The sequence below is a fragment of the Struthio camelus genome, chromosome 13, assembly GCF_040807025.1.
Source record: "Struthio camelus isolate bStrCam1 chromosome 13, bStrCam1.hap1, whole genome shotgun sequence".
Classification (NCBI taxonomy): domain Eukaryota; kingdom Metazoa; phylum Chordata; class Aves; order Struthioniformes; family Struthionidae; genus Struthio; species Struthio camelus.
The window spans coordinates 2,853,448-2,879,758 of record NC_090954.1 but is presented as its reverse complement, the minus strand read 5'-3'; the positions used below and the strand labels follow the sequence as shown (position 1 = coordinate 2,879,758).

The 26,311-nt window shown below is 41.9% G+C and overlaps 1 protein-coding gene across 13 annotated transcripts in view; it reads right to left on the bottom strand.

Moving 5' to 3' along the window:
• The window catches only part of FNIP1 (folliculin interacting protein 1), a 73,460-nt gene that overhangs the window by 45,586 nt on the left and 1,563 nt on the right, over positions 1-26,311 (bottom strand). The window contains exon 1 of one of the 13 annotated variants that reach the window (XM_068960013.1): positions 25,703-25,833. The exons of 8 other annotated variants lie outside the window; for them this stretch is intronic. Coding sequence is in view for 3 of the 5 variants with exons in the window: in XM_068960008.1 (XP_068816109.1) it covers positions 2,052-2,062 (11 nt within the window). In the remaining 2 variants the exon portion in view is untranslated. Of the gene's footprint in view, positions 1-1,154; positions 1,375-2,051; positions 3,222-25,702; positions 25,834-26,311 lie in introns of those variants that run through there. 4 more of the 13 variants (XM_068960008.1, XM_009679156.2, XM_009679164.2 and 1 more) reach the window with 4 other exon arrangements.

Here is a 26,311-nt window from a genome sequence, read left to right as displayed (position 1 = left end):
CTGCAGTTGTTTTATTACAGGGAAGAGTAAACAGAAGCAGAAGGCAAATGGTCCTTCTCTGGTCCAACCATCATATTACACAACTCTCACCTCTGACTGAGAGCCCTTTTCCAAATTCCTCTGCACATTTCTATTACCCATTACTGGATCTTTTCATTTCCTTTTGGCTTTGAGAAGATATGACAAAAGCTGAGTATACAGGACTCAGTGAGGCTATTCTAAATACTTAATGTCTTCTTACTGCAATTCAATAATTCACTTATTATCTGACCATTCATGTGCAAACACAGCTGTGTAGATACTTCTGAAAGAGCACAACTAATTTGGAACCAACCAAAACATGAATGTATGGCATGTTAATGATGCCATACAGTTCCTGCAGTTTTGGAAGAGGATCAATTAGCAGAGCATTTTTATACGGGTTTGGAAAGGTTATTTTTCTACTAATAACACCTGAAATGCAAAAGAACATTATCAGGAGATCCAAGTGATCAGGATGATCCAAACTGTACCACTGATTTGCAAAGTTGGCATTTTCAGTGAGAGACTCCATTTAAATGCTAGTGACATAACATGACAGTAAGGCTGCAAGGAGGAAGGAGATCCCTAAACTACAGAAACCACGGGGCCTATACTTAGAAAAAATGTTGCAAGAGAATTTTCTTTATAAGAGTTGAGGTCACTTCAGGGGTGCGTGACAGCTGCAGTGAACGCATGCTGATTCCGCAGAGAAAACTGGTGTTTGTGACTTGACCAAGGCCACAGAGGGAGCCTGTGACAACTGATTGCGAAGGAGCTTACCCGCGCCCTTTGGTGACGCTGCCCTCTGTCACTTCGACCTCAGCTGGGGTTCTCCAGAAGTCAGAGGATCTGCACTCCGGGTAGCTTGAAAGAACTGCTAGATAACCAGTCACCTTAGGGACAACCACTTCTCACTAGCCTTTTGCCTTTGGAGGCTGCGTTTTTCAGGTTTATCACAAGGAAACAATGTTTCTTTAAAAAAAGAACAAACAAACAAAAACCCCTGCCCTCCCCTTTTCATTTCTTGAACCCTCCAGGGCAAGGGCAGCACCTCCGCAGGCGCACGGTAGAGGTCAGCTCTATGTTACCCCTGTAAATCTGTCTCATTCATTTACCAGCTTAGCAATCCGCACCTTGAATAGCTGCGTGACTTGAGCTCCAGGAAACTTCTGCTTATACTAAGCGCATATCGTACACTAGCCACATATTCAGTCAGTCAGATATTTCGCACTCAGTATCACAAACTTGGACTTAAACTTCAGTTGGCTTCCGCAGTCCTTGGCTCTGCCTGGTTCTTTAACTGTATATGAAGCTGACTTTGGTTTGTTTTCATTTTTTCCTCCCCTCTAAGTCACTTGACTCTCATTAAGGTTCATAATGTATACACTGAAGTCCAATAGATGAGCCAGACGCCTTTCCACAAGCAAAAAGACATAATGCATACAGGTTAGGAGTAGTCTAGTCACCACATTAATCATAATCTGGATTGTGATATTGAAAATAAGTAGGTTGAAAGATTTTGTTAGAGACATATAACGTGTCGAGTAAGTTTGCAATTTACACTGCTGCAGAGTTTACAGTCAACACCAGTAATTTCATAAAATATTTTCAAGACTATTTCGTGCACGTCATCTCACAAAACACCTGTACAGTTTCTAGACTATTTAAGCACGCATTCACACGCAAACATACACACACACACACAAACTTCATGTGCTCTTCTGAAATACCTACTCTAATAAAGAAACCACACACAAATGAAAGAGTTCCTTTCAGCTACATTCACTAGCATTAAGAACAGTGCTTCACAGTATTCAAGTAGACCGCAACTCCCCTTTGCAAAATGACAAGACAGAATTAATTTAGGGAAAAAAAAGTTAGTGCCATTTGATATACAACTATAAGAAGCAGCATTACAACAAAATCTCTCTAAAAGCATCACACTTCTGGAAAAGAAATATTTTCACCACATTGAAAATTTTAAGCTTTCAAAAATTAACAACATCTCAAGAACCGTGTATTTATCGTACCTGGGAAGCATCTTTGTCCCCCGAGCAGTTCCACTTTTCAAAATCCCTGTAAACTCCTGTTGTGCCTGGCTGCCAGCTCAGGTTAATAATAGCAATGAGCCATATTCATCCAAAACCACAAGACTGTCAGGTGACATATCAAGAGGTCTGAATTTAACTCAAACAAAAGACTCTCCATGCTGCAATGCAAAAGGCTTAATCCTAGCAACCGGATCACAAAAACCACCTTAAAGAAATCAGCTTGCTGCAGTGCAATATAGGCATTTGCACGAGGATCCATTTACACCGCCCGGGAGTTTCGTAACCCAAATCCTGCCCTTCCATTTGGTTGCATAGTCCAGGATTTCTACTAAAGCATATACTGCCCGTCTTCGCAGCTCCTTTGTCTCTTCAAGCGCCTTGCTGCAGAGAAGAGATCAGTCTAATTCACAGGAAAGCTAAGTGCTGCTTTGGCCGGCCCCGGCGAGCATGCCTGTCACTTCAATCCACCCTCCTCCTCCGGCGAATCCGACAGGAGTCGAGTCTCATGACCCATGTCCCTGGCAACTGTGGCCGCGCTCCTGCACCGCCACCGTCCACGTTCGCCAGGAATTCAGCTCCATCGGGCAAGGGAGGGGGGGTGAAACCCCGCGGCCTGCTCTGCGCCGAGCCGCCGGCCCCCGGGAGCGGCGGGATGCCTGCGCCCGGCCCCGCTGCCAGAGCCAGCGCTAATGGCCATCATGTGACGGCGAGCTGTCAGGGTATGCCACCTGGACCCGCGCGCGCGTGCCAGCCAATCCCCGCGCCGCCCTGCACGCCGGCACACGGGTTTCCCCCTGAAAATAAGGGCCTTTAAATGTTTAACTGTACGGGCTCTTGTCTGCACGCGGGCCTATGGCGGTGGCCGCCGCTTCCCGCACGGCTTCGCACCGCCGCCGCTCGCTGCTTCGGCACGTCTGCACGCTCAGTAAAGCCGAGCTGCTCCGCTTATCGGAGCGGCACCCCGCTGCCCCCGCCACCACCGGGCTCCCGTGGGGACAAAGCCACCCCGTGTGCCCTGCAGAGGCTCGTTAACCTTACACGGGACGCAGCGGGAAGGCGCCAGACAATCGCATGGCATTATACGGCTTAAAAGCAGGAGATGTGCAAAAAGGCCCACAAAGAAATCCTGGGCAACTCGAGAGCTGTGAACAAGGTTTCAGGACTGCTCTTGCGGTGATCCACGGCCACGTAGGAAGGCTGTCCGGTGTCTCACAAAAGCAACAGGTTGCCAGTTAAAGAGTTTTTTCCCTCCCAGTCCTCGGGGGTGGGGGGAAGAAGGAATTGGTCATCAAAAAAAGCAATGTGCGTTAAAAGTCCCCAGGTACTATCACAAGCATCTGTGGGGCTAACCATTCACACTGTTAATTTTGTATTACCTTGGGACACAGGATCAAGGAATATAGAAAGGGAAGAAACCATAGCGTCACAGTCCCACCTCAATTTTCTTCAGTGTCTAAGAACCTGAGGAATTTTCCCAATATTTCACAGAATCACAGAATGGTTGAGGTTGGAAGGGACCTCTGGAGATCATCTAGTCCAACCTCCCTGCTCAAGCAGGGTCCCCCCAGAGCATATTTCCCAGGATCGCATCCCGACGGGTTTTGAATATCTCCATTATTTAAAACACAAAGGCAGCTCAGAACCCACTTCACCACCACCAGGACCTCCTGCTCCACGGCACCCCACACCACCACGTTTAGGGCGATGATCGCTCCTTTCTGCCTCAGCACGCGTGAGCTGGTGTACTTGGTCCCGCGCTCTGGCCCAAAACCCAACGCCCGCAGCAGCCGGGACGAGGTTTCGCCCCCAGCACAGGTTCCACAGGAGAACATGGAGCTCCCTCTCCGGCTACACACCCCCGAGGCCGAACTCGGGGCCAAAGCCTGGATCTACTGACACCAGCGGGAGTTTTGCCATTGACTTAAATTAAGGTAGCAGTTTTATCTTAGGTTGCTAACAGGGGTGGCTGGGTTTCGGGGCTGTGCAACAGTGCTTTGATGCAAAAGCTGTAAAACGAAGATGGAGATACTTACTTGGTTACAAATCCAGAAAAATAATCTTTTGTAACCATGAGTGTTTTTTAAGGAAATCTCTCATTTAGAAATGAGGAGTCGAGGCCCTGATCCCACGACATACATTGAAGACTTGCCTTTTCATACGTTACTAGTGCCAGGGGATTTAAAGGAATTATTTACAGGAGTAAAATTAAGCGTGTGCAGGACTACAGGACCCACACCCTAAAGCCCAATCTTGCCTCTAAAACGTAAAATGCCAAGAACAGGGCAGCTGTAAGCAGTAACATTTGAGCTCTCTTACCTTCTTGATCTAGCTGGAGGGATGTGCTGGGCAGCGACTTTCCTTACCTGTGTAGCAAATGCACTGCTCTCTAAAGGTTACTGATGTCAAAAGTGACCTTTTTTTTCTTAGGGATGCAATGGTGAGAAGTTCAGTGCAATGTATTATGTAAACATTTATTTACAGGAGTAACATCTACAGTTTCCATTTTACCTCAGGGTAACCCAATACGCATTAAAGACAAGTGCTTTGAAAGAGGACCCCGTCTCTGTCTAGCAACTAACCAGGAAAATTACTGGAAGGAATTTCCCTTCAAATAAAGATAGACTCAAATTATACAGAGAGTAACTAGCGCTTTAGCCAGAACAGTGAATATTTCATGTTTCAGGAGGGACTTTAGATTTTCAGTGCTGGTTCACACACACTATTGCTTGTTCCACATCCAAGAAAATACTTTTAAAAATTAAACATGCACCACCTTCTTCCCTAGGTGTATATCCAGGGAAATAGGTTTCCTTTTCACTCATGGGGGACAGAACAGATATGCTTTCAGAAATGGTTCCAAACTTCTGAGAACAAAGAGATTTTCTGGTCACTCGAGTATGCACACACAGTATTTCAAACCTGCATGCAAGCCTGTACCCAGCCCAAGCCTAGCAGTTGCCTGGGTAGACGTAAAGCCATGCTCAGACAAGATTCAGCCCATTCGGGAATGGAGGATGAAATTTTAAACTCACGCTATTTGACCCATGCAGCAGCTTAACAGCACGGTGAGGGGCAAAGCATACCTCATAGTCCACTCCAGCTCACTGCTTTATCTGCACTGTTTTTAGGAGAACAAAAATAAAAATAAAAACCAAGCTGGGCCCTCAGTTAGTAAAAAGTGCTATAGTTACAACACTGGTTATGTTCCCGATACAGCAGCTTGCTTTTACCTATGCTGGGAATGCTTTAGGGGGGTTTTCGACAGGTCCACAGCATCTGTTGTTGAAAGGTGCCTCCAGAAAGGCAGATCTTTTCTTTGCATTCCAAAAAAGTGTCACCTTTACCATTTAGGCAAATTTTTAGCTTTATCAGGAAATAAGATACCCTCTATCTCTTTTAGAAAGGACGCAGCCTTCCCCCCTCCCCCCTTTTTAAGTGAAAACTTGAGCTTGTATAACAAAGCAGATAAATGTTTTCTGAAGCTAGATAGTGTTGGTAAATTTCTGAAAATAAAATAAAATGATCCTTTCTTAGCCATTTGATTTGACTGATCCAATGATCAATTCAATGATCCAATCTTAGCCATTGTTATTAAATATAAATAAGCCAAAGAAATCTTCAAAGCAAACAACGGCACCAAAGAAAAAAAAAAGGAGTCATTTTCTTCCTTTTATCCGAAGGCCTTTCTGAAAACATTCAAAACTGCAGCCAAGGCACATATGCAATTTCTGGGTACAAATCATCTGATTTTAAAATGAGCAGGCAACAGTTTGTTCCAAATACAAGCTACAAAATAAACGAAACAGATTCATTTTTATTCTCCACTGCCTTAACAAGCTTTCTTTATCTTTCTCTTGAAAGGAGGGCTCCTTCACACATGTTGTAAATGCACACAACAAAAAACTAGTCACTAAGCCAAGAAATGTTTAGTGCTTAATAATGCACAAAGATAGGAGCTGGAAGCCGCACCAGACAAAAAGAGAGAAAACCAATTAGGACTTTATTTGAAACCTGACTAGAAATACTTGGATACCATTTCTCTACAAAATATTTGCCTTAGTGGAATTACCACTGAGCTAGACTTCAAAAAATGTGCTTTCTGAGCATTTTTGTATCCCTGCAAAAAATTCCACTGAATTCCTCACTGCTCGAGGAGAGGAGTGGACAGTATGAAGCACAAACCATCCCTATACAGCTGGAGCGCACGCACATACCTGCGCATACCGTGGATACGCACACACACGCATAGCCAAAGGTGAGCAAGAGCCAAAACGACGAGAAAGATCACTGCAAGCAGTCTGCAGATTTTTCAAAATCCAGGCCCCAATTTATCTGCTTTAGAGGAAACCAGATTCTTAAGTACTGAAGAGAAGTGTTTTTTATGTGCAAAAAAACCCAAAATAAAAACAAACAAAAAACCCCCACACAGAACCAAATCTTATAAACTCCCCACACGTGGCATTCTCACCAACAGGTCTCACAATTGGAGTAAATTGCCTCTACAGGCAGTATAAAGTAGCACTAGCAAATATAATCCATCTTGGAGCGTTCCTGAAGGAAGCTATACAGAACATATTAAGAGCGTGGATGTTTAGACCTCAGGAGATTGACTGTCCCTTTGCTGTCTCAATGGTTAAGTCATGTTAAGAGATGCCTAATATAAAAATAACTATCAAAGTAAAAATCTGATGCATGGTTAAGCTACTGGAACATTGGTGTTTGTTTTGTATCGCATTTCCAATTGCAATCTACTATAAATAAGACACCAAACAAACCTCCATAATACCAACTGGTACCACAAGACAACAGGGCATTTTCCCCCGGCCAAACAGTTATTTTATTGTGCACTCTTGGGCGTTCAGAGCAGAATAATCTTCCCCTGTAGCTATTAAAAATAAAATATAAGTAGTTCAGCATTGTGTGTGCTTAATGCAAAGCTGGGGAGAGGAAAGTTCCAACACACATTGCTTTTGACATACACAAATAGTGGTTGTAAATCAAGATTTTATTTTTTTTTTTAGATCACGCAAAATTATCTAGTCTAGCACAAGAGGGCTGTCGCGGGGGGGCGATTCTCCTCTCCCCCCTCCCCCCCAATTTATGCTGTGTAATTCTGGTGATGTCTAGATAGGTCTTTCAGTCCCTAAATCTATGCACAAAACCAACTGCTATTCACCATCCCCCTTTAAAAATCGGAATGACAATGACAGTCCCTGACATGCTGCATCCCTCTTTGCCTACCGGAAACCCTCGTGGATCGAGCAATAAAGCAGACTTCCCCCAGTAAAGCCAGCATCTATGTCTCATCTGAGCTACCACAATTGTAAATTATTAATATGAAAAAAAGGGGCTGTTTCACGGTGCTGGACAGAACAAAGACAAGCTCACGAGCTGAGGTTGCAAAGCTTCTTGCTTAGATAAGGGTGAACTGATGCTTTAAACTTTGGAAATCACCCATACGTATGACTTGACACACTTAAAGAGACAAGAAGATATATTAGAGCCAAGGTTACCTGCAAGAATTATGCTGCCATGAAAATTGAGACATCTTAGGGGGATCAACATAGCTCCAGTAGTGCTATTAATCCCAATCATCATCATCCTCGTTAAAATAAACTTGAACCACACCTAACGTAACAAGAGTACTTTGGAGGAGGAAGCCTTATTTTTGCACTTTTTAATAAATGAATACTGGACTCCCTGCATTTATCTTCAGCCTAAAGAGTCTTTCAGGTTCATAGTTTCATGCTCTTCTCAGCAATTATAAGGACTACGGCAGTTATCTTCTTTTCAAACAAATGCAAACTGCGATTCTCAAAGCAGTACTTCAGAATATGAGATTAAAAAGAAAAAAAAAGTGCAGAAAAAATTTGCTCACGTACTCTAGTTATACCTGACATACAATGTGCGTTCTGTACCAACACTGAGTAACCACGTTTAAATACGCACATTTTTAATTAGATAGAGAAGTCAGCAAATCAGGAACTTTGTAAAGGCTGGGAAAGGCAGCACGGGACCAGCTGTGGTTTTCACGCCGCGCTGTCTAAGGCGAGGGCCGCCCGTTTGGGATGACCCCGGTGGATATCCACAGCCTGCAAATACCATGCCATGCAACATCCCAAAGCACCATCACCGCCAGGGCTGGGGGCTCGACGGCAGCAGTGCCACAGCGGCCACAGACTGGGGCATCCCCGCACGCCACCCGGGAGCCCGCCGTGCCGTCCAGCTGGAGGTGGCCATCTGTTCACGCTGATGAAAACATCCTGTAATATTTGTTTTGTGAGTTTTATAAGGGAGAACTATTGCCTCGGTGGTGGCAGCTCGAACCGGCAGCGTGGGGACTCGAGCCTTCCTTGGCTGCCGTCCACCTCCACGGCGTTGATTAAGGTGGCTGTGTGTGTGACGGGCTGATAATTGAGAGTCCAATAAATCTCCAAACAAGTATTTGCCACTCAGATGTGGAAAGCAATTGTTACGGACCTTCATAACATGCTGCCACCAAAACAATTGCAACTAATTTTAAAGACACCTAGAAACCACCTAGACCACTCGGAATAGCCTATTGTACTTCCTTGTCCAGCATGCAAATTTTCAATCAAGTCACCAGAAGAGTCCGCTGTGCAAGGAGGACAATGCCAGACTCTGAAGTAACTCATCACCAGCCCAAACTCAAACTATCTGAACTGCTCAGAAATTTCATCTGGTATTTCCAATCCTTCTCTTTCTGCTATGCCAGGTCTCATTTATCTGCACAGACAGCACAGATTTGTCAGAGGTTTCTGTGATCTTTGCTTTTTTTCTTGAAAATAAAAGCTGCAGCTCTTCAGGGTTCCTTGGAGAAGAAGGAAGACAGATGCAAGCAGTTATTCTCCAAAGATTCACAACAATCAGTGCATGAGCAGCATTTTACTCTGTCCCTCATGTGACTGCTTAATTAGGTGTTGATTCACTCAGTCATGAGACACAAGCAAACAGGGCTGCAAGCCCTAACGTCAAAGGAAAAGTAATGCCTGTTCTGCCAGTTTCTATATTAGCAAAGCACAAAGAGGACATCCAGTTCTGAAAAGCAACACTCCTGCTTCTTTGCTCACAAGCCAACCATCACATCACTTCAACCTTTCCGTAACAGGGGGAACAAAAGGCCCACACACACTGAAGTACCTCAGAGCAAGATGCTTGTGACCTTCGCTGCCGTAAGAGTTGAGACCAGCCTGGATGTTTGTGTGGCAAGTCTCCAGGCCGAGTGCTGCAAGCCCTCCAAGCAGGCTATGCCGTTCTCCCTCGCGATCCAGCGCTGAACTGCTTTGGGACATGATGCTTCCCCCCCTCCTTTTTTTTCCCTCAAGAATACCGAGTTATTTTGCTACAGCCTTATTCCTGGATGTAGCAGAATTTCTTAGCCGCCTTATTACCAAAGAGCTCTTCTGTTCTGGGGTCCAGTTGCTATAGCAACAGCCTTTTAAAAATATCAAAAGAAATTTTCAGCACACGGTAAACCAATTTTACAAACTGTGTATACTTGTAACAGGAAAAGCTTGAGGACGATTATTTATATGTATGCAGTTCTGCTGAAGCTTGAAGTACCGATAACCCCAGAATATTGCTTTTCAGTCTAAAACCTTTTGTTGTACAAGACAAATTGAACTTTAACTTGGTATATTACCAGGTAATTTATAAAAATAGCCACATAAAATTAACAGAAGATGACCATCCTTCCAGCAAAGGCTATGTTTCAGCTCGGGGTGCTATTACACACATTGAATGCTGAAAGCTTTTTTCCTGAAGAACACTACCATAAGGCTTTATTTGTAACATTTTAAACATTTGTGTGTTTCCAGTCTTATCCTCATCTATGTAGATTTTACTCAAAAAAAAAAAAAACACACAACCACAGACCCTGGATCGGCAACTTATTTAAAACACATGCTTAATGCTAAGCACATGAGCAGTTTCACTGGGGGCAATGAAACTACTTATATGCTTATAGTAAAGCACGTGGCTTTGGAGTGCTGACTTAGTCTTACTCGCCCCTGAGATTTCACCAAAATCAGTCTCAGTTACACAAGAACTGCAATCTAAAGCCATATACTTGTACAAAAACAACAAGTTTAACAAATTAATATCCAAGCAATGAAATCCCAGCCTAGCCTGCTGACGTGACGGTCATTTATACAGATACGATACAGGTACTAACGCTACAGATACTCCGTGTGAAACACAGACTGCCTGATACGGCTGAAAGCGAGCCCTGCACAGGAGTTTTTGTCATGTGCAGTCTGAGCATCCTTCAATACCACCAGAAAGTCCCAGGTGATGCCTGGCGCAGCTCTGCAGCCCTCCTGCACAGTGAGTGCTCACTGACTTCAGTGACAGCTCTGTGCCGGGAAGCTTTTACCTAACATTCATAGTTAACATTTAAAACTACTAACTAGGAAGTTCACTAAATTTCAAGACTACTGCCAGGCTCTGAACCAGAAAGGAGCAATTATAAATACTTCCATAGATCTACATAGAATAACATTAATGAACCTCTAAGGCAACAAACTGTGGAGTAGATCCATACTACAACAGCTTTCCAAGAGGGAAGACTTTTCTAGCTTGGCTCAAACTTGTGGACTAAACATCCCTCCCCTACCGGCTCTACAAGTTGAATGTGCCCCTACTTAATCTGCAGAAGGGATGAGATCATGATTTGCATAGATACTGCAAGAGTCCTTAGACTACTGTGAGGAGCCCAGACTGCTCAATTCTCCAAGGCAAGAGTCACGCTGCTCAATTGTTTTCCAAATTAAGAATGCAAAGGTGACCTGAAACTATTTCAGGTCGATCTATATAGAGCAGACACTAAAAGGCATTGCTTGACTTCACTTTTATGTAACTTGTAAGGACATGAGGACAAATAAGAAGCAGATGCTTGAATAAGCCACGCAGCTGTACAACTTCATTTAACGTTTGCAAAATACACATAGACTGCTAGAAAACTGGGATAGCCTGGTACCTAACAACAAAAAAAATTGCACTAAAACTGCAAAGTCCTGAATACTTCAGCTCCTCAAAGCAGAAGAGCACTTAAGCATGCTTTTAGATAGCAGCCAGCTTGTGGTCCACTGATTTTGAAGTTGTTCAATCTTCAAACCTGGCTTAACTCAAATTATTCTACTGGTCTGGGATAGAGTGTTCACTGCCATACTATTCCCATATTCCCCCTAAGGTGTTCCCTTAGGTTTTCTTGTTCTCAGTATATGCCAGCAGCCTTGGTTTCCATGAACGGTAGGAATGGAAAATACACTATAGGCCTGGCCAGTGCCTTGTAATGATTAAAAAGGAGAATTTCAGTCTCTAGCACACCAGTCGGTGGGTAGCTCGGGCCTTCTTAGACATGCCTTCCATTTGGTTAATTATGTATGGTTCAGGAGGTACACACAGGAACTAATAAATTCTTAGCCATACAGGCTCATCTATTCTGCTGGAAATAAGCTATTAGAAAGCCAAAGATGAGTCCTTCAAATTAAGAGACTGAAGTACTTAGAGAAGCCATTTGCACCTTCATTTTTATTCTTTTTTAGATAATGTTTATCCTTTTGATCAAGATCAAAAGGAGCTAAAGTTAAAGCTAAAGTTTTTAACTCAGGAGGTTCTTTTAGGACAAAAATCTTAAAAGAAAAAAATCACATGAAATTTCAGCACTATCTATCCCAAACCCTAATCCAAATTTAATCCAGATCCAGTCTCTTCAGATCAGCGCTATATAAAAATAGACTTGAATGTCAAATATGCTGAGCAAGAGCAGAGCACGGCCAGAACGGGCTTTAAGCAACATGTTTTAAAGAATCACAATGTTGTTCCAATCTACTTTTGAAAGTCACTCAAAGTGTCTTTTGTCCTTCTCATATGATCCTTTCATTGAGCTCAGCCAACTGCAGACTCCAACATGAAGAAAAGGAGAGTGCTATACACTGTCACATAGCCTGGAAAACGCAGTAGTATTAGATTAGTGGCTTCAGCCTTGAACTTCTAAATTATGCCATGCACAACAGTGCAGTAATGGGAAGACTATTTGAAAAAAAACACATACACTTTAAAAGAGGATTTAAGATGGAAATCAACAAAAAATGGACTTGAAAAATGACATGTCGTAAAAACAAGACTTTTAAAAGCTAAGTAAATTTGAGACACCTGAGTGAAGACTGACAACAAGAGAAAGCACAGTATCCAATCTCTGAAAAATCAACTTCTTTTAAAGGTAGCTTGAACTGAATACACCGTATGATTTTAAAAACTAAGTTGTGTATGGCTAATTGCTAAACAATATCTATATGTTAAAAGTACTTTCCTGAGTTAGAAGCCCATTCCATAGATTTTTCATGGAATGGGCCTCCAAAGCAACTCCTGAAAGTCAGTACTAGATTCCTATGCACAAGAATTCCTAAGATATGTAAAAAGCCTTTCAATACACAACTGTCCATCTAGAGGGATTCTCCACTGGAAAAATAACTGGCCAAATCTTACTGAAAATTCTACTAGACATATACACGCATGTTTTGAGCCCCTCTGTGTCCACATAGCTTTTCTTACTGTTAAAGTTTTGGTCTGTGATAAAGACATTTCAGGTTAGGACCGGTGTGCCCTCCCCGGGTATCAGTAATGACACTCCTTCCAAGTGCACACCTTCTTTATCGCAGAGTCCTGCAGGAATACACACACCAAGTCACTGCTGCCTTCACAGTGCAGAGTCAACGGAAACACCTGATAAAAGCTACATTCTTCCACTGGGAGAGGTTGCACTTAATCAAGATACACTAAAAATGTATGTTCAGGAAAACCCTTTCTTTTTTGCCACCGTTAATTGATTTGATGAGAGCGCAGTTCAGGACACTCCCAGCCCACGTAGCCGGCCAACAGATGCGGCTACAGCAACTCCTGACTGTCTCCTAGAGGGACTCTCTTGGGGTTGCAGCAGAACAAGCTGTTTCCAGCCTAGCTCCAACCAGCTCAGCATCAGCACTTGCATCTTCGGGAGTTCACATGCCACAGTCTGCCTTGAACAAAAAAACAGTTATTGTCTCCTCTCCTCTCATCCCTATGGAGCAGTCAATTGAGCTTCGCTCTCACTCAAAAGCATTTCCTTGCCTCATCTCGTTTCCTCCTATTCAGCCTGTCCACGCGAGCATGTGTAAGATGTGGGCGCTCGAAGAAACACGGTACTGCGGGTATCCTGTTGTGAACCAGTAACAGCACCACATGCAGCTATTTATTCTGCTGCATCAACAGGAAAGAAAGAAAGGTTCACGTGCTGGAGAACAGGAGCTGTCAAAGCCACCAGGACATTTCAAACCTTGTTTTGAAAGGAGCTGTTGACACAGTAATAGCCCACTTGGCTCTTCTTTTCCCTTCCCCTTCCCGTGCTTGTGCATGCCATTCAAAATCAGATGCAGCAGTGACCCCAAACGGGATGCACCCTGCTGCCCAAGGCAGGAGGAGGCAGTAGTACAGCACCAGGCATAGGAGGGGCTGGAGCTGTAGGTGGAGGAGGCAGGATGCAACTTAGAAAGAGCAAAAAGATGGACTGCAAAGCGACCTGGGTTTTAACCCTTTTGTACCTCCGTGTTGTGTGCGAATATTGCTTTGCAAAGCACAGGACCAAACAACACAGACAATGAATGATATGACCAGGGAGAACCGTGCAGGCAGATCAGAGAACATCAAGCAGAAAGAACCCTGTCAAACATGGGTAAACAAACGCGTTAAATCACGGTAGCACCCCTCCACTGCTTCCAATTACACTTGCCCACATACTTTTGTGAACACAGAGCAGGCTCCAAAATGCTACCACTTGATACTCCTCACACCCACTTCACACTCAGCACATCCAGCCCGACTTTTTTTTTGTGCCGCATGTGCAGCTGTCATTGTTCCTGTTGCATCTTCCAAATCGGTGCCCACAGCACCACTCTCCTCTCTGCTCTACTGCTGATCTGCAGAAGGTGGAGCCAGACCATGCGCTGGCTGCAGCATCCCTCTCCCTTGGTAGCACTTGCACAAGCACAGTGCAACCAGCACTGCACTGAGAAACGCAGGGAAAGGACAAGAAAAACAAATAAAATGAAGATTATAGTTTTTTAAAGTCTTTCCATCTCTTCTCTTGTCGTTATGTTAATATCTTACCTTATATTTAGACAGCACCTGTTATCCCCCAAAATCCTAACACAAAAATGTTACAATCATGGTTCTGATCTGAGAAGAAAACAAATCTGCCTAACGTTATATTAGAAGAATTTAGGCCTGTCTACACACATGTATGTACTTGGTGAGACACAGAAGCTCTTACAATAAAAATAGCAGTTAGGCCCTCTGCTGAACAAGATGCATATATTTTTCCTTCATGAACTTCCAATTAACGATACATTTATACAAGCGCACATATATAATCAGGCCTGCAACAGCATATAAAAGATATCTGGGTATATTTCTGGGGGAAAAAAAAAATGTGGGAGGGAGTATGGGAAACAGACCTCTGTGGGTAGGGTCTCTCTTGCACTTTAGGAACCCTTTCCTTCAGTCATAAATACGCTTTTGTAGAGCTCAAGGCTGTGGCACCGAAAGCCTCCAAACCCCATCGCGTTAGGCCAAAGCTGAGGGTGCTCAGCACTTTATAGGACTGGGCCTTTTTGTATTTGCCTTCATTTCTATTTGTTTCTCAGTTTTTGTGCTTTGTATAGAAACAACGTCCTGTCAAACAAACTCCCTGTTCCCTGTGTATTTCCTTTTCTCTATTTTGGCTATCCATCCAGATGAGAATAACTGCCAGTCTTGAATTTCACTTTATCTTGCATGGCTTTTTCTCCAATTTAGGTGTGGATTAATGTCATCTCCTGCGTGTTATTTAGCTGATTTGTCCTGCTGGCTACTAACAGAAAAGACAGTTCTTTAAATTAACATATACAAAATAGTGGTGAAAAGTCACCTAATGCCTGCTGTTAAGGGGAAAATGGTATTTTAGACATTGATGCTTAAATCTGAATAGCTTACCTTCTGACCCTAACGTGAAAAGTCTTACACAACACACAAACACTAGCTTGCAGAAGCTCTGTGGAACACTGACAATTGTTTAATCTGAAAGGATAATCTGACGACGTGTTTTAAAATAGATACTTTTAAATTAGACTAACCGGAAAAATTAATTTATTTCAAAATAACTGCAACAAGGTATTATGGGAAAAAAAAATCCCTAAGACATATGCAAGTATATTAAAGTCAGTCTTATACCAAACTGATATTTTTGCTTATCTGGAAAAGAAAGCTCAATAAACATTTTTGCTTATATAAAAATATAAAACGTGTTTTAAGGTCTGTTACAACTTCATAAGCATTTATCTTAACTTGTTCTGATGTTTTACCTTTTTTATTCTATACTTTCTAATTACATTTGTTTTGGAAAAAAAAATGGGTCATCTGTTCACGATCAGTGTCTCATGTATGGCTAGAAGATACACATAGTTAGGAAACCAACATGTTAGCTTTCTCAGCTTCTTCTTAACCATTCATGCTGTCACTAGAACAATTTCCTTTTCTACTAAGAAAGTAGAGTAATTTCCAGTAACTCATAGCAACTGCAATACATTTAAGTAATGAAAAAAACTCCCCACCTTTTTCTGTCTGACTATTTCAGTTACGTGCTGAAGTTACATGGCTGCCCTTAAAGAGAAACACAGTTAGCACTGTAAGCCAATTCACTCTCCTTACATTTGAGGCATTTCTTTTACTCTGTCTTATGGGGGTAATACTGTTATTTTTTCCTGTAAGAACAAGACAGTTCTGGCAGACATAATCCTTAACAGCTTTTCAGATGTTCAGAGAATGTCACAGCTAGTCCGAGGCACTGAGAAGGAGAAAGCTCTCACTCCGTGTTTTGCAACTTGTGTTCCCTGCATGCATATTTTATCATCTGTAATATTTGTCATCTGGCTTTCATTAACACCTAAACTGCTATTGTTTTTTCTACCAATTACTAGTATCAAGCTTCATGAAAGGAAATAAAGAAACCCTTTGGCAGAACTCTCCAGACAGCAAGAACAATGTTTTCCAAGTAAGGCTTCAGTGGGGCATCACAGCAAAGAAATGATGAGAAATTCATTCCTATTTGATGCGCATTTTTTAGCTAACTGCCCCAATATGCTTCCTTCTGATTTACCTTCCCCTCTCACAGCTTCCCCAAAACATGGCAGCACTTAAGTGCTGAGTCCACAAACTTCAGAGACCTGTTTTTCCTTCAGGATAAAGCCTTGCAAGGACTGTGCATCAGGCAAGAGAGACACCGGTATGAGTACATTCTAGTGCCAGCTAGAAAGCAGGATAATTCAGCAAATGGAGATTTTGCTGGCCAGTTTTCCCAGCAAAGGACTGCCCTTTCTAGCTGTCACGCCATAGCTGCTTCCTGAGCAAGCGAGCTATGCGGGCCACACATCTGCTGTCCTTCTCCAGAGCGTCCATGTTCCAGCTGCCCCCGGAGAGCAGGTAGCTATGGACACCGCCAGCCACCACAGAGCGCTGGGCACAAGCGGGCAGCCCAGCGGGTGCCTGAGAGGAGACCCAGCAGCCTACGCAGCAATTTCCACTAAACTTACAGAGACTTGGCTCACTCAGGACTTCTCTTCTCTCACGTTCTCCATCACACGTGACTGAAATCAGCCCAAAGGTTCAGAAGTTACTAAGAGGGGAACGAGAGACAGAGCACCACTATGTAAGCCACCATTTCCGTGGGCACCAAGGTTAAGAAAAAACAACCATATAGCCAAAGCACTGCTCCAGGCAATGCTCCATCAGATAACGCACTTTCTCTCTTAAGTGGAAAAGACAGGAGTTGGGGGGAAGATGGTGCTGTGGCTTAAATAGGCACCATGCCAGGATCTTAAGTCAGGGCTGAACTGAGCTCAAAGTTTCTTCATTTATCAACTGAAACAGATGGCAAAAAACTGTAATTTGGCTTCCATTTCTTTCCAGTTATAGAGCACACAAACTGAAAGGGCAGAGTGCTTGTGATACTATTAGAGTTTTAAGTTTTGTTGACACTTGGGTTGGAGCAGCGGAAAGACATTTGAAGACACTGCTAATGAAGCACACGCAGATCCTGAGGAGCCTCAAACACTGCGAAAGAGCAGGGCTTGAACAGGATCAATATTAAAGGAAATACGATTGTTTCTGTGACGCCTTTTACTCATTTCAGGCCAAAACCATTGCTGAAGACGTTGTGGACGCATCCTGGAGGAACGGAGCAGGATCAGTGGTGCGTGGTGGGTAACTTTCATGCTGCTAGCCAGCTGCTCCCAGTGAAAGCCACCTCCCAATTCAATGCTACTGACCAGAGGGTACCGCGGGTTTATTCACCTGCTTCCGCTGAAGTGGACAGAGGGTGTCCACTGCAGATCTTGCTGTTACTAAGTGACATCGGCAGCACCACAAAGACTTCTCACCCATACGAAATGAGGGTTTCTTTCACAGCCATAGTTTCAAAGATAGATAATGCACAAAAGATATGAGCAAGGATAACTTGATTATAGCCCAAAAACCATCAGGCAAGACTGCTTAAAACAAAGAGCTTTTACATGTAGTCAAACTAATTAAGTCCAAAAGTTTATCGCTTGACACGGACTATGAAATTACTTTTTCAGAAAAGAGAGAGAAACTTTGAATTTAAAAAAAAATTGTATTTGTGGATGCATGCTAAATGCATGCACTTTAAAAATTCTGTCTGCAGTTTGAATAGCATTTTGTGCTGCGATTCACGTGTTTGAACAAGTGTCTCTGTAGTATATTTGTATTCCGAATAATAATATCTACAGAAGCTATCAGTTTCAGGAAAAGAAAAAGGTCGTATTTCTTATGCAAATGTGCAGAATTACCTCAAGTAAAAGCCTCAGTTGAGCACCAAGCAACAGCACAATGCATTGTTGCAAAAATAAATAAATCCTCTTTGATACAAAGACTACATAATAACCGTTCACACTTCTATGGAACGGAACACATTGGGGCAAGTATTTTTAGAAATAAGTGATTAATCCTGCAGAAGGGACTGCCCCTTCTGAATGGAATCTTTATAGTTGAATCCCTTAAGCATAGCAAAATCTCAAATGTATTTTGTGCAAATGAGTTTTTCCAAAGTAATATTTCCCATATATGAATTCTGTTACTACTCTATAATAAGGTAGAGTAACTGATACATTTGCAAGTCATTTATGAATGACTAAAATTGCTTCCTGTTTTTAATAGGCATAACTTTTTTCTCCTCCTCCAGCAGATACTTTATAGAATAACGTTCCCTATCTATATCACAAAGCTTTTTTTTTTTTTTTTTTTTTTTAAATATTTCCTGAGAGACAAATTCTGCTTTCAGCTGACTCTACTAGAAGTTCAGCACAACTACTCTGTGGCTTCAGTACTGCAACTGAGCTCTGCATTTTTCCTAACGTTACTCACAAACATGTGATCTTGCAGACACTGCTCCAGATGTAGCAACAGGAGGGAACACAGCCTCTGAACATGAAACCACCATGTGCGTTATTTTCCACTTGTAAAACATACTTCTCAAGTGGTCACCTCTAGAATTCAGCCAAAATTACAACAGAAGATTCAGGCTCCACATCACATTGGACAAGTTTATTCCAGAATGGAAGCCTGAAAGCACCCAGTCTGTCCCTGTGAGCATAGGCCAACTCAGAAGCGTACTCGCCACAAAGGGTAAATCCCTTTGAAAACTTATGAAGGACAACCCATGCATCCACCAAAAGAAGCTGATCACTCCAAGAGAGTCGAGTTCATGACCTGAATCAGGTAAATATCCCTTCTGCCACCAATGAACAAATGGTGGGACTGCTTCCAGAATGGAGAAGGAAGACCTCCCAGTGGACAAACAAGTACCCACACGCCAGCTCCTTTTCATGCCCCAAAGACTTCAGACGGAGGAGGAAGAGAAAAAGGAGCACCCCCAAGTTCGCAGAAACACCTTCTTAAAGTACTTGCCAAATCTACCCTCATGGAAGAGGCAATTTTATTCTAGTATACCTATGCATATGCTTTCAGACAGACAGAAATAGGATATGTTGACTTCTTGTCACTTTCTCCCACTGTGGAGATAATGTGCCAGCACAACTTATCTCCACAGAATAAATATGTGAACAGGGTCTACCTCACTCTCTTTAGGGTAAAACCAATGGGGAAGAGGACACCAGACATTTCTAGACGGGAAAAAAGGAGAAGGATCTCATCTGTCTAGCCAGTACAACCAGAAATCTAAAAAAACCTTACATCAAATGATTCACCTGATCAGCTGGCAAGACCTTAACCAGTATTGAAGTGCTTCTTGAGCATGGCGCCACACTACCTTTTCAAATGCAAGTTACCTGCAAGGAACTTTCTTCTTGCCCTGTTTTTATAGCAGGGCTCCTTTCAGATCACGCAGGCTGAAGGCCTGACCAGCGGAGATCCCAGTGGTAAAAAAGGAACCACATGATTCACTCACTACAGCCTCTCTTCAAAAAGAATTTTAATTTAGAGGAAGGAGTTGAAACGCTGGAAGGGGAACAAAGAAAGTGACTGTTCTGAGGGCAGCTTAGTGAGGAACAGAGACCGCAGGCCATCCACAGAAAACTCGTGCCATCCCCGGGTGAGGAAGTGACTTTGCAGAGCGGGAGGAAGCCGAGGAACACACTGGCTGCAATGGCCTCGTGAGCTCCACCAAGGGGAATGCAACCTTGTCATGCTGAGTGTTCAGATTCAGTGCAAGACCCCAACCAACGCGGAAGACACCAGAATGAAAGGCACTAAGGGTGACCCTCGTCCTGTGTATGTATCCCATTTCAAACCCTTACCTCCTTCTAAAAACAAACAAAAAAAAAAAAAAGAGAAAACAAGTGAAGGGCTTTTCTGCTCCACAGCTGATGCTCCCCATTCCACATGTGAGGGGAAGAAGCTGAGGAGAAGCCCTAACCTGAGGGCTAGGCAGGTTGCATTCCTAATGCAGAGAGGGCAGAACAATTTTCCAAGGCACAAAGTCAGGTAGGCACAAGCACCCCAGTGACTGTCAAAGAGAGTGAAGTGTTGGGTCATTGTTAGTTCTCTGTGTTTGCATGCCAGCATGCAGCATAGGGGTATTGATCCAAATTAATTCTCTGGGACATGATAATACAAGTAAATAACAATCACCACCTGGACAACTGAAAACCTCCCTCTGATGCGCCAAGTTGCGCTCTGCTCCTTCAGGCAAGGTATTGTCATCCTAAAGATCCAGCTTGCCCCATTGCCTAAATCCAGACCTAGCAAATGAAGTAAGGAACGTTCAAAATTGACTATAAACAAACTGCCAACAAGCACTCATAACAAACTAGAGGTAAGTGAAATAAATTTCCTTTATCTCTTTCAGTTTTAGTAACTGTAGCTCTCAATTTTTTTATTTTATGGTGTTTCGTATTACAAGGTTTGGGGACTGACATACAATTTTCAATTACCACTTTTAGCAGCAACACTTATTCCTACCTGGAGAAGCGTTCAAACTCTGGGTCACCTACAAAGAGGTGTAAAGGAGAGCTTGGAGGAGGGTCCCTTTAGCAGAAAGTATCAAGACTTTTTCCGTGCTCCCGGGTTGCTTACTGGAACCTACTAGTCTGTATGTTTCTGCTTCCAAGATGAAGCTTGACTTAAAGCATTGGAAGGTATGTAAAAGCTCAGATGACAGGAAATGCAAAAGAGAATTTGGCAAAAAGTAGTACTTCAGGAAAACAGAAATATATTTCAAAATAAAGGCCAAAGTCATCATAGCAAGAGGAAAAAAAAAAACTGAGGATAATTTGAAGGGAAACATCTATTAAAACTTGCTAAACATAAGCTAATTGATACAACTAAAAAGCCAAAAAGTCTTCCAGTGATATTACAGGAAAGATGGATCTAAAAAAACAAAACCTCACGGGACATTAAAGGAGAGGAAAGGCCTTATTAAAAAAGCAAGAACTTTTCTGATGTTTAAGAATTTGCATACAGAGTCTTAAAATAATTATGGGACAAAGGCTTTTTAAATTCAGTAGTTAACTGGAACTGATAAAAACCTGGAGCTATTATAAAATTAAGCCTAGCTAAAGCTCTTTTGAAGATAGATTTTGAGGTGATATTCCAGAAATTTTATAATCATTGGTGAAAAAGACTTGCAGAATGTCAGAAGTGAACAAATATCAAAACATGGTATTTCATTAATACCAGCTTTTGGTCAGACTGACTTGACTCATTAACAACTCTGTTGAGGAACAGCTTTGAAAAGCTTTGTGAGGTGCTGCCAGGCTAATAAATTTGTTAGCTATATTGTTCACAAAGATTAACATGGCTTGATAAGAGACCTGATTCTCTGGGCTCTGGCAGGCTGTGCACAAAGTTACTTTCTGTTGATACAGACAGAAAAGCCTTTGACTGGGTGGGGTGGGATATTCTGTTGGCTGTAGAGGGTAAATTCAGTAGGAATTTTGGCAATAGTTTTACCTGCTGAATTTTTTTTTTTCTTCACAGTTCTCTCTCAAATTTCAGAGCTGATGATACTACAATGCCCAGACATCACTAGCTCTAAACTCCTTAAGCATCTAATAAAGCTATACCTTAAGAAGTGGACAGCAACATGGCATTCGTTGCTGGTCACCCTGCTCTCCAAGCACAGGAGGAACAACCACAAATGCCATGTCATTTTCGTCATTAGAGCCAGCCACCTTTATAAATACTATGAAAACTTATCAAGAAGTTTGTGGATAAAACTCTAGACTGCAGAATGAATGTAAACACAACTTTCATGTTCCTCCTTTACCTTACTTCAGCCTCCTCCTCAAAAAGTACTCAGCGACATCTTGTTAGATGTCTCCAAGTCTCTCTGCAGCTTATTTCAAACTATAAGAAATCAGCTCCTCGCTCAAGAAACAATTATGCCTTTGTAAGAAAGCATAGAGCATTTTTACTGTGCAATAGGTCTGCAGAGGAACCGGCCTTGTGAAGCATCTTTGCATCATGCTACCCATTTCCAACTCTAGTTTTACTGCAGTTCCCTTGATGAATCTAGCTGCCAGAATTTACGTGAAAGGAAACACAACTCTCAGGATACTATTTAAAGTCATTGCCACAGAGAATAGAAAGAGTCCGGGTTGATGGGGGACACTTGCCTAGACAGATTTCAGGAAATACTGCTCTGCAGCCAGCGTTCGGCCCTTCATATCTTGGGAACCTGGCAAACTGTTCTCAATAAAGGAACAGCACGTATTACAGAAAGACCCCAAGAAAATGTGTTTCCAGAATAACTGAAAGTGACCTTCCATTGTACAAAGAAAAGAACATTTGAAGTTATTTAGTCCTGTATCTTCCCATTTGGAAAACTGCATTCTCCCTCAGAAATACTTAGATAATGAAAGCAACACCCTAAAGGAAGAACATGCACATAGATACTCCATGCTGTTAGTAAGACCAGAAACTGGAAAAGGAGTTCTTTGAAGCTTGAGTAACTACCACGCAGCTGTACCTCTACAACAGGTGCTTTACCAAGAGCAAACAGAGTTCGCAAACATTGGAATGCCCCTCAGGGTGAGATGATTCTTTAGAGCTCCCTAGATAAAACAAAGACACTGAAACTTTTAGAGCTTTAGTGTAACTAGAACTCCTGATTAATATTCCATCTACCCTCTCGCTAGCTGGAAAGGATGTCTAGATATACAAGAAAAACAGTATTCAAAACTTATGTATAAGATGGAAAGGTACAGTGACTTCCCCTCCTACCTAGGAACATATCAATCTCATCATTCAGTATTACAGGACAATCTCTCTCTCCCTCTCAAACACACAAACTCACACTCCACAGGTTAACAGTGCTGCAACCCTAATTAGGGTCTTAATGAACTTGCTCTCAGGCAAACACTCTGCTGCAGCTCCTTACAGTTCCACTGAAAATACTGTCCATGTAGTTATTAATTTAAGGAGCAACATATCTTAACAAAAAAAGATATAGAACCTGAGACCTCTCAGTAATCAGTTTAATTTACTGAGCTTGGGGCTCATTCCTACTGAGTGCATTTTGAAGAAAGAAAAGCTAATTGAGTTATCAGTGTTTTATCAGCTCCCTCTTCTCCAAAGCACTGAAGTGTACCACTAAAAATCCACAAAAGAAATACCTAGTCTGTAATTGGTATTTTTGGCAGCCAATAACATAAACATACAAGGGAACATGTCACGTGGACATGATATTTAGCAGCAATGTGAAGCTCATTCTGCATAGTTAAAGGAAGTTTTCATTTTACTGGGGAAATTGATTAGAAAAGTCTGCAACAGGGTTCATCTGATGGCTATTTAATAATTTATATACATTTGAGGCACGTGTACAACACACAATTCATTTGAACAGCTGTAAGTGCATTTTTACTGCATGAATACATGGATTCTAAAATTCTAGAAAGCAAAAGAACAGAATGCTTATAATCCTAATAACAGTAACAGCCCAAGCTTGAGTTCAGCTAGTCCTATATCCTGTCACCAACAGTGCCAAATGCTTCAATATGGCCAAGAGATCCTATTTATAGAAGTTACCCTTAGGGAAAATGCACTCACGTGGGTATTATTTGCTGTAGCCAGAGGTTACTTTATATCTTAGAACACAAGGGTTTGTCTGCTTCTTCTCTAGAATTCTTGCAGATGTTTCTTTCAAACACATTTTCATTATTAAAATTGTGGACATTCTTGCCAGCCATTACAGTCCTTATTCCTTCTTGGAACACTGCTATCTTTTTTTGACCTACATGATCTCCCAGTAAGCTCTCAAAACTAATTGTGCATTGTGTTAAAAAAAAAAATTGTATTTTCTTCTAGGACCTTTCAAATTTCCTACCCCCTAGCTCCTACAGTAGGAAATGGAGTAAATGGAAGCTCCTAGTTCAAGGATTCTTCATGCCATTCCCTGTTTTCTCTGTCCTCCATCACGTTCTTTAAAATTTCAAAGAAATCTAAGGGAATTGGATGTCAAAATCTCACCGCAAGCCAGTGTTTGTTGGCTACACAAATCCTAGTGCTCTTCTGAAAATCCTAGCTCACCTCTCAAAAGATAAAAAGAACACAGCTCAGAACTGCAGCAGTTTACATTACTGCATGAATTCTGAAACGAACACCATTTTTACATGAAATTTTGTATTATTTTTATGTTCTATGCAAAGCATGAGTTTGAATTTGATACAATAACTTAATTCCGCTATATAATTTAACTTATTTTAATGACACTTAAATATACTGCATTCTTTCACATCTTTCTATAGTGAAGATAAAGAAGAACTTATTAGCGTCTCCACAAATTCTGCAAAAAATTTTACTCCTTATTGAGGACCAAGTCTGCCAATTGTCCTCAGTTAAGCAGAAGAACTAGAATATTAACGCGCAGTGCATCTACTGTGATTTCCCAAGACTGCTTCGGAAAAATAAACTGCTCATTTACAGAAAAATTTGTTAAACTGCGACATTAACAAATATTTTACAGGCTAACTTATCGGTCACCTCACTGGAACTCTTAACCTTGCTAGCACCTAGTTCTGAAAGATTTTTCCATAGCTTGGCTTGACTAAGCCTCACAAAATTTCACACCCTCACAACACGGAAAAAGATTCTCGGCAGGAAAAAAAGGGAAAAGTAATGTTTTATTGAAATAGCCCAAGTGCAGATAAGTAGAATTTACACCCTGGTAAGTTTTCACAGTAAGCCTAACTGAAACGTAATATATATTCATAGTCAAAAAAAAGAACCAAAATCACCCTTAAGTGTTCTGTTGTGCTGATGTCATTTCCAGAGCAGTTGAGCTTTTGCCTCTAAATACGTTAACCTCCAAACATATTAAGTGAATTCATGTATTTTTAATGGTTGTTCCACCTAGTCTCCTCAGTTAAGAGTACCAGGTTTTCAAAGTGAAGACAATCAGAAATACAGTGTTCAGAATAGTTGGAAAAGGTTCTGCTTTTTAGAATATAAATAATAGCCTGCCAGTTGTCCTCAGTTAAGAGCTGAAATACTAACAAGCAGTATATCTTGTGTGATTTCCTAAGACAGCTTCTGTAAAGTAAACTGCTCATATATAGAAAAACTTGACAAACTGGGACATTACCAAATACTGGCAGATGATAACAACAATACACAAACATAACTTTGTATCTCTGAAATTGATGAGACTGTTGCCTTCAGGTTTACCTAAAACACAGGAAGAGACTAAAAATCCAGAATGCTTGTTTCCCACCTCTAAAAACCCAGCTGTAGCAAATAAGGGTCTTTATTTTGCACATTATCCAAAAGTTTCAGCAGTATCCGATAAGATCATACATAGGGAGGATTAACTAAAGACCTATCCCCATTTGGAAAATGAAATAAGTTCAGCAACAGTTAATCATTTGTAATGGTCTTAAAAATAATACTTGAGTCTTGCAAATAAGAACCGTCAGCATCCTCTTTGGATTCTATACAAATGAAACAGGACAGCGTTTTGGAGGAAGGTAGGAGCAGACAGAGCGTCATATCATTTGGAAAGATCACTTGCTGCCTGGCACAGTGATCTACATTAAGAGGAAGAAGAGACATTGGAGAGTACTCACTTTCACTTCTTTCAACACAGGTGTGATCCCCACATTTCTGCCCCAGGGTCTGCATTGCAGCTGTTAAATTAACCACCAGTCTCCATACAAGTTCATCATTGAGAAGCGTCTTGGCAGAGTGAGAAATGCACAGCAATTACACAGAACAGCCCCGGCACCCTTTCCCAGTCAAGTGGTCACATCCCTGTATTAAGCTAGCGTAGAAAATAAGACGACCGAGACACAATTTAAGAAGTTTTGCCTCATGAAACATATCATTCAAAAAGAGAAACAAACCCTTCAAGGTAAGTGACAGAGAAGTGTCTGAGCAGCTATAATCAGTTTCTTGCCCAGTGAAGTCTGGTTACCGCACTGGACTTAAGGTTGTGTCCAGCAGCGTTTTGTGACTGCGTAAGAACGCAAAAGATCCATCAATATTCTGTGAAATAGTGGCACTGAAAATACTGTGCTATTAACCACCTAAAACGTTTTCTGAGATCATATTAGTGCAGTTAAGGAAATATGCAATCATACACAATTAAGTCCATCAGTCAGATAATCTCCCTTTACAGAGCAACCCAAGGGCTGATCATTTGGCAACAAGTTTCAAGATACTGCAGGGGGGATTAA